The 9,777-nt window shown below is 38.6% G+C and overlaps 1 protein-coding gene across 1 annotated transcript; it reads right to left on the bottom strand.

Moving 5' to 3' along the window:
• Nucleotides 1–1,095: 1,095 nt before the first annotated feature.
• Nucleotides 1,096–5,442, bottom strand: MS3_00003455 (uncharacterized protein). Its single transcript, XM_051211262.1, has 3 exons — nucleotides 5,191–5,442; nucleotides 5,089–5,143; nucleotides 1,096–5,052 (listed from the first exon to the last, which is right to left on the bottom strand). The coding sequence occupies exon 3, from the start codon at nucleotides 4,852–4,854 to the stop codon at nucleotides 2,077–2,079; it is 2,778 nt and encodes a 925-aa protein (XP_051071297.1). The 5' UTR covers nucleotides 4,855–5,052; nucleotides 5,089–5,143; nucleotides 5,191–5,442; the 3' UTR covers nucleotides 1,096–2,076.
• Nucleotides 5,443–9,777: the final 4,335 nt, after the last annotated feature.

The raw sequence follows: 9,777 nt of genomic DNA, 5'->3' as shown, positions 1-9,777 counted from the left end.
ACGTGTTTGACATTTTTTAGCAAGGCTGTTTTCTACGGGATGGGGTCACTGACCCCTTGCCTAACCCTCCTCCTTTATTCGGACTTGGAACCGACAGTAACCCTATAAGAGCTACAGGCGGAGTAAATATAAGAGTAAAACATTAAATGTGCGGAAATATCGGGAATTCAACAACCACATTACACTACGTAAGAATATATACGATTCTACATCTAGTACGAGACTCAACGTTAATCGTTCGGTGAACCAGATTGCGTCTGGCTTACCACAAAGTGTGTCACAGATATTCAGGGTTCAAAGACGCCTTTGTCTGCAGCACATTTCCGGTCGATGATTACCGGTTCGGTCAAACTAGAAGTCAGGAATGGATTTCGAATGAACAGTTGGAAAGTCATCGATATTTCCAGAAGTGTATGATCTAAGCTGCCAGTTTGCTGCACGTTATGACCAGCATGGCATAGCTAGTGATGATTCGGTGCATATGTATGACTGAACACCCTCAGCTGGAATGTATCCAGTTAAAATGATGAGGTCAATAGCAATTTCAATGACCAACAGAACTGTTTGCTTCTGGGACTTATTTATCGCTACAAATCTATGTGTATGTATGAATCAATCGACTAATAATAGGTTAACATAAGTAGAAATTAGTCAAGAAAGTCATAACGAATCTGGGTTACTAAGAGCTCACGTATCTGTGGTTGGTCTCATCAGTGTAGGACTTAGCTGTAGGTCAGTATAGGCGCACTTATCTATTGCACTAAGATAATGGACCAAATCAAATATTGTGGACTCCCATGATATGAGGACCTAATCTGTGGGACCTTACATCGAAGTCATATCGTTGTTTATACTAACTCATCCTATTATGAAAGTCCGCGAATGTTAGTAATAGCTTTCGAAAAACACTTACGGACTGAGGATGGTATAATGTATTCCATATGGGGATATCGAGAATAGACAGTGACCATGCATGGGTATGCGAACCACGTAGTCTCTCCTAAGTGTAAGATCCAAACTACGTTTGGACTGCTGGACAGCTGTCTGGATGAGTTAGATACGCGCCCTCGCCCGATTGAAACCAAAACAAAGTAATTAGGTAAGATAGCGGTTCTATAATTTATCATAAATTCAAGTGTACATTATTACCTAAACAAATATAACCACTCAGCTATCCAACCAATAATTGTTCACTTGATCAAATCTAATTACAATAAATAAGGAAGTTGATAAAGGATGCAAGAAATTTACCAATCACAACAAATCAACGTTATTCTATCCTGGCTGGATAGATCACACACAACAGGAGGAACAAATCAATATGGCTACCGCCAAGAACAAGTGTCAAGTAAAACAACACAGATGCAGTTCAGGAAGAAACACAAACTTAGTGAATGCGTAAGAAAACAAAAACTATAATAAAAAATACAAGTATTAACAACTCAAATGTAATCAAAATACAACAATGTACAACTAAGGGAATCAATAGGAACAAAGTACAAGTATATACATGGAGGGATTTTCACAAACACACAAAACATTCAAAATGGATCTTACACCGGCCCCCAAAATCCCTCCATACCACACAAGCTACCTTGATGCCTATGGTCATGGTTCATTATGTAGCATATTACACTATAGGAACGAGTAGGACTTACAGCAGTACGCCTACTCGACCTAACTACATTAATAACAAAAAAGACTAACCCGAAGCTTCAGGGAGACCTGCTTCATCTGTTCTCTGGTGATCAACAATAACAGTCGTGGTATAGACCTAATCACTCTTCCCCAAACTCCAGCCATGCTGTTGGATGAGGGTCTCGCTGACAATTCAATATTTATCTTCTGCTGATTCGACTGCTGCACAACCCTTCTTAACTCGGAAAGTGTCCCCACGAAGCTTGACGCACTGTCACTGTAAATCTCCGGAGGTTTCCTTCTTCTTCCAATAAAACGTAATGAATCAGCAATCAAACTACACATCAGTTCAATATGTACTGCCCACGTTTGCAAACAAGTAAACACATATCTATATCCTTTTTCTAATGACCTTCCTATGTGTCCTGGTTCCTTATGTTAATGTCTAATTATCATTTCCGTCACTAAGTGTCGACTGCGTAAAATTACTGGATGTTTAAAGGCATTTAAGGATTCGGAGTAGCTTAGCCGACCTGTAACACAGAGTAACCCATCAAGCATTATCAGTGATAAGCCTTTCAGATCATATCTTACTACTTTACTGCTGTTTCTAAATCCACTGAATAATTTTCCATACACTTCCCTTTGAACCATCAATAAATTCTTACACTTGGCGATGTCAACCTTTAAACATCCTAGATGAACGGATCCTTTACAACTTGGTGCACGATGTACCATCAGGAATTCGATGAACCTTCTAAACCAGGTTACAGCTCTGATTAATTTCAACCACTCGGAATAATAAGAGAGAATAGGTAACATGTTGTACTTTATACTACTCAAGTTACCCACAGCAGTTTTTCTAAGCTCAATAGCGTCAGGAGTATGTTCCGGACAGTCAGTGATTGTTATATAAAATTCGCCATGCAATAAAGTAGGGCATTCGAACCAATATTCAAGATAAGTCACTTTCTGTATGCTTCCTCTACATAATAATTCACTTATATGTTTAACGAAACTCTTTGCTTGATTACAAGTGGGAATGGATATCCAGCAATCATCAACATAGAAATTATTCTTGACATCATCTACAACATAACCATCAGAGAATATTTGGGCCGTCTTATTCAAGGCAAAGTTTGCTGGCTTTTTCGGATTTAAAACTGCATGGTGAGGTAAGTACCACCGGGGGTGATAACTAGGTCGCAATTGTATTTCAAGGATCTCCGCATAGCCCTGAATAAAATTACTTTCAATACCTTTTGTATACTTGATATACAGAATGTCATCTTTCAACAATCTACGCTTCAAGCTCTGTAGTCTATTGTTTGCCACTTCATAATTCCTCCCTTTCATATTTGAGTTCACTTTCCATGGTACAGGAACCGCAAAATGACCATTTTCGAAGCTTAAGCTCCCTTCCACAATCCTTATAGCCTCCTTATCTTCTATTGATACTGATTTATCCTTTGAATTAACATCAGAAAACTCTACATCATAAAGTTTACGTATTTCATTCTCCAAAGTCTGTATCTTACTAGTATGATTGACAACTCTTTTCCTATATTCCGGACATGACGCAGGTCCGAAGACCGTCCACCCCAGCAACGTCTTCACAGCGTACGGGTTTTTTCTTCCACCCAACCGCTGGTCTAACACCCAGTGTGCTTCTGGTACGTCGCAACCAATCAACAGCAGAACTTCTTCAGAGTCTAAGTTATCTATTGGTACATCCCTTAAATGTGGCCACTTAACTAGGCTGTTCACTGCCGACCTTGTTGGCTTATGACCTGGTATACCTGCCACAATCAGAGCTCCTTCGATCGTAACATGTCCTGACCGATCTAGAGAATATACCTCAAAAGGGGTCTTTGTGACCGGCATTGTCCTATTACCACCCACAGTCTCTACTACCACTGACGCTCGGTCTTCCTTCAGCCCGAGATACCTCAAACAGCTAGATTTTATCAGCGTTACATCCGACCCGTTATCCAACAAAGCATAACCTACCATTTCGGCATTTCCCAACCTCAACCGTACAGGAATCATTCCTAGGCACACTTGGCTACTTAGGGATTTAGTAAATCCACAACAATTCGGGATATCAGGTTTCTCACTCTCGCTGTGCAACAAAGAATGGTGTTTCCTCTCACAACCATTAACGTTACAACGTTTTGCCAGCTTACATTCATTAACTTTATGCCCTTGCCTAAGGCAGACAAAACAGATGCCATTAACTTTTGCTTGAGACCATCTCTCTTGAACGGTGAGCGCTAAAAATTTTGGACATTTATAAGTAGCATGGTCCTGGGAACACACCCTGCATTTAGCTCTCGAGTTACTCTCCTGCTCTAATTGCAAGTGACAATTTGTCTTTAAGTTGTATCCCTTTCTCGGACGATTCGCTAACCGTCCAAACCTACTATTAGATACTCTCGCGCGGGATGCTATAAATTGGGTAAGCTCGTCAAAGGTTGGTTCTCTATTATCTTCAGTCAATTCATCCACCCAGTCCGCCCACTGGGCTTGCATAACTTGAGGTAAGAGTCCTACTATTCTCTCTAAGGTAATTAGAGAATTTAAGTCGGCAGTATACTTCATCTGTTTCAAAACCATAGAACAATTTTCCATTCTAATAGCTAGATTTGTTAGTTGCTCAGGATCACTGTAATCAACATTTGTAGTTTTGAATAAGTCCTCTAAAGTCTCCCGAGCGATTACATGCGCCTGTCCGAACAACCGTTTTAGAATTTCTTTGGCCTTCTTGTAACCAAAAGAGGCTTCCAACATAACACAACCCTCAATGGCTGTTTTCGCTTTACCCTTACAATAATGTATCAAATAAAGCAAGCGTTGACCATCATCCTTGACCCTTGATTCCACATAGGTCTCAAACTCCCTTAAAAACTTCCAGTAACCTCTTGGTTGACCGTCAAAATAACTTAACTCAACCTTTGGTAACTCTGGACCTATGAAAAACGCCGTAGGCCTTACGCTTTTTGCTTGCTTCACGTCTAAATTAAGATTCTCTATGCCATCTGCCATTATATCACAACTAGATTCACTATAATTACAATCGTCCTTATTAGAATATGAACCATGACACATAGAAGCATCAGAAGGCACTTGCCTTGATTGAGGGGATCCATCCTTTTGTTCATCTCTTTTAACATCCACAAGCCTTGGACTTAATTTCCTTCGACGATTGTTTGGCATCGGAAGCGAACAACCAGATATTCCCAGAGACGATGATTGGAATCAACGAAACGAAAGCCAAACGAATTCGACCAAATATTTGTTTAGAACTGTAAGATCCAAACTACGTTTGGACTGCTGGACAGCTGTCTGGATGAGTTAGATACGCGCCCTCGCCCGATTGAAACCAAAACAAAGTAATTAGGTAAGATAGCGGTTCTATAATTTATCATAAATTTAAGTGTACATTATTACCTAAACAAATATAACCACTCAGCTATCCAACCAATAATTGTTCACTTGATCAAATCTAATTACAATAAATAAGGAAGTTGATAAAGGATGCAAGAAATTTACCAATCACAACAAATCAACGTTATTCTATCCTGGCTGGATAGATCACACACAACAGGAGGAACAAATCAATATGGCTACCGCCAAGGACAAGTGTCAAGTAAAACAACACAGATGCAGTTCAGGAAGAAACACAAACTTAGTGAATGCGTAAGAAAACAAAAACTATAATAAAAAATACAAGTATTAACAACTCAAATGTAATCAAAATACAACAATGTACAACTAAGGGAATCAATAGGAACAAAGTACAAGTATATACATGGAGGGATTTTCACAAACACACAAAACATTCAAAATGGATCTTACACTAAGTGTTCCTGCGTTGGCCTTTCTAGACCTAATTTATGTGTCCGACGGCCAGTGTAAGACTTTTCAGTTATTATATGATCAGACTTAACACTCGTATGGTTATGAACTAAGTTCAGCACAGTTACTTAATTTTCAGTCCACTACAAGTTCTTACAACAGTGTTTTTTTATTATTGTGCTACCCAGTTTGAAAACTAGTGCCTTTGTTCTATCGTGAAGGTCTTGGAATAATATGCCTCCTATTATCCCTAGTACCGCGTTTAACTGCGAAATATACCCACGCACTTCTTCACTACTATGGAATTTACAAATGTGCTCAGTTTATACTGCCTTGATATGAAGTAAGAAAATTGTAAGTGAAAAAGTGACTAAATCTATCAAAATGAATGGTGATTTCAGACTATTGGTAAATCGACATCGATTACAATAAAAGATAAATGTGTGTCCGTTCACATCAGAAAATTAAGTATCCACCGCAACAATAGTAATTCGGGATTAGTTTTTTTCTGACAGACCGTGAAGATCGAGAAACATGCGACAGCTGATGAATACTCCTTCAGGAGGTCTTTTTATGTAGTTTTCTTCCCCTGTCACATACGACTCTACCGGACAATTTGGCTCTTAGCATCCTGGAATTTCATATCCGACGTATGATTACATAAGAGAGCTCCAACCTTACTTAACAAAATGGTTATATTAATAAACTTAATCAATCAAAATGATCATGTTTAATGAGCATAACAGGAACATGGGCATTTTTTCAGATCACTGTTGGAGAATTTACCACGTCCAATATGTCTTCGGTTCTTAATAACAGAACAACATACGTAGGGAATGAATCGACTGTATGCGCGAGTTACTGCATAGTAGCATATAAGGTATATGCCCAAAAGTTTGGTTTCTCTTATTAACATGCATAGGACTCATTCAGACCATGTAGCGGTGCAAGGTGTCAAATGACAGTCACTCACATAAATCTCAAAGACAATGGCTATGTGATGGAAGGGTCAAATCATTCTCTAGGCACAGGACCCTGAGAATTCATTCTCTTCAAATTCCACTTTCGGTTATATACACATAGTGAAAGGTATGACCATATCAAAACTCAGTGGAGAACTAGGCGTGTGAGAGGAAGTGAATTTAGCAACTCGGTTGGAAAACAGTCAGACAGACTTGCCTGATAGCTGAATCCTTGGGAATGAGAAATTTCTTTTTAACGGCTTTCAGATCCTTGACTGATAGAACAACAGTAAGCACGCCATCACATGCCTCAGTTTATTTGTAGGATCGTGGCAATGGGTGTTTGAATTTCAGCAGTTTGAACGTACTAGGACCGGTAGATTGAAATATCAGTCTAAAAAATTATGTAAATACTTATCATCCATTGATAACGTAGAAACATACTCTTGGCCGGATTGATAATAAAAATTTTCACCTATTTGTAATAGTCGTGTTTGACCCCACGTTTTGGAATAATAATATTTATTTTGTTGCTGCGAAATGTTAAGAATTCTTAGAAATCGATGATATTTTGCATTTGAAACGACGGACTAAACACTATGTTTCCATATTTTTAGTGAGGACAAATAAAGCTGGTTTACTAACTCCTTGTAATGTCATGGAAACTTGTAGGTGTTTCTTGAAGAAGTTAGTGATGTTCAATCTTAACACAAAAAGATGTCGGAACGCTCAAGAGTTAGACGAGAATTTAGGACGGATCGTATGGTAAATATACTTGCTACTCTTTAGGATTATTATACTTTAAAACTTCCTTACCGTCTGAAGTCGTTCAGATAGCCTGATAGGTGTCATTTATGAATAAATCTGATGTTTTCTTAAGGTATCAATAATATCTTGTAAAGATTTACCGAATTTGATCCATCCTTGATTATTTTAATATATATATAGGTTCTTACTTGAAGGATCCTGTGATTATTGATATTAGACACAGTCTTGTGAAAGATATTTCTAATCTATCAACAAACAACTGAGTCACTCGAAGTCAAATAGAGAATTTATGATTGTATTGCATGCTTGTCGCCCATCAAAACCGGCGACTTAGTGTAGTTTCTTTGGTTGGTGGGTCCACTGTTTCCGTGATGCTGCAGTACTTAAACAGTGCCACAAGTTCGTGTTAGGTCACCTCTGTCCATGGTTTTGGTACGTTCGTGCCCAGTGTAAAAATATATATCAACGTAACTAACCAATAAGAAGCATGAAATCCCACTGGAAACAACCGTAATAATCCTCATCAATATATCCAAACTCATCCGATACAACCTAAGCCAAACACGCGACTATCATCCTACTAATTTATAGTTAGCAGAGATCTTTCACCCCTAATTCATTGACCAACTACTCTAGGAACATGCATGCGCTTTAAACTTTTCAACTCTGGGTTCTAGGAAGTTTACGACCAACTGCCGTTTTATTATCAGTAAAACCTATATCCTTGTGCCCAGGTAAGTCACTGGGATGTGACAAAATCCGACCTATAATCCTGGGACAGTGCTCGAAGCTCATCAGTACACCAGTAGGTGATCTGTTCAGGAACTTATAAGAGTCGCATCAACTGCCAACAGAATAGAAACAGGGCACTTTCTCTTGAATCTTAAGAGAAAAGACAGAAAAGATCCGTGCCTGTCAGAATAATTTCAATACTATCGGAGATAATGGAAGGACTAGTCAATGAACAAATGAGGGAATACATGGATAGGGATAATATTCTTCATATAGGCCAGCACAGGTTTAGGAAAGGCAGGTCATGTGCAGCCAATCTACTCATAGAGTGAGACAGTCGGACGATTTGCTAAGATCAAAGACACCGTTTCATGCAATGTTCTTCGACTTAACGAACGACTCGAACATGGTAGTGCACGCGTTTCTCATAGAGAGGGTTGCAAAGATGCGTTTTACTTATCCTAGCTCCAAAACACATAGATAATAGGATGTTTAGTACTAAGGTAAAGAGAGTGAATGTGAGCCATAAGTCCTCAACATCAGTAGTTTCACAGAGAACAAATTTACTTTCACACCTGTCTCCGTTTTTTTAATGACATGAATCTATACAGAAGAAGCAACGATCTCAAGGTCTTTAGTGCTGGCATTTATACCTCATTTTCTACTTGAAAGTCTTCGGGTCGATGGTTTTATTAGGATTTCACTCAGATCGCGGAGCAGAACAGTTGGAGCTGAAAGACATCATTTCCAACAAACAAGGCTTTCAACATTCAGTGTAAGATAATCGGAAATATAATGCATATACAAAGCGAGAAAAATACTTGGTCCGTGATATTTTGACAGTAATAGTAATGATTTATCTTCAAATAACAATATGTTACATGAGGCTTGACAGTTTACAGACAGGATCATAGTTTTATAGATTACATAGGCTTCAAATAGGCTTCACCCACTTAGATTCATACTATTTGTTAATTTATTTGAACACAACGTTGGTACAAGAGGGCATCAAATACATATGCGCCACACAATTACAATGACGTTGTGAAGAGATAATGTCACGTGCGTATAATGAAAGAACAATGAACATAAATTAGTACATGAGTGAGGTAGTAATAATGACTATTATTATTATTATCGGAAAAGAATTTCAGTTAGATGAAATACAACCGGAAAAAATCCTATCAATTGAAAAGTAAAGTTCATTTTTCATGAAGAAAGTAAAAGAAAGTTACAGCAGGATATCCAGTGGCTTCTATTCTGAGCCATATCTGATAACGTCTCAAGCCATTGTCTTACACCATCTCTGGAACCCCAAACAGGACGTCATGAAGGATCAACAGAACCCGGTCCTGTACAGCTTTCCTTCATACAACGATACAATGCCATACACTAACCACCTCTCCGCATTTTACAACCAGTCCCAGGATCGGAAAATAATGAAAAAATGGAATTCTCTGGGACGACTTTCATAGAACATGTGTAACAGTGAGCAAGTTGATAATTTTCGCTTGGGCTGGAAAAACAGAAGTAAGGTGTTGTTGATAGATACGTTAATCGAACCGACGTTCCTACGGAAGTCGATTCTGGGGGGAAGCTAATGTAACACCTTCCGTTGGTTGGGTAAGAGTTGACCTTAAACAGCCAAGCATATGCCAGAACAGTATAGTTCAAATATTTATTCACTTCCTTAATTTTTTATAAGCGTTATATTTCCTATTATCCTATATTGAATGTTGAGAGGCTTTATTTGCCTAATTAAATAACCCCACGCTCCACTGTGACTGCGCGAAGATCAAAATAAAGACCTATTTACTAC

This window comes from Schistosoma haematobium, chromosome ZW, assembly GCF_000699445.3.
Source record: "Schistosoma haematobium chromosome ZW, whole genome shotgun sequence".
In the NCBI taxonomy this organism is placed as follows: Eukaryota; Metazoa; Platyhelminthes; class Trematoda; order Strigeidida; family Schistosomatidae; genus Schistosoma; species Schistosoma haematobium.
The sequence above is the reverse complement of the archived record's forward strand: the minus strand, read 5'-3'. Positions and strand labels throughout refer to the sequence as shown.

Coding starts and splice junctions, on each gene's coding strand:
- MS3_00003455 (XM_051211262.1), bottom strand. CDS start 4,854: ATGCCAAACAATCGTCGAAGGAAATTAAGTCCAAGGCTTGTGGATGTT.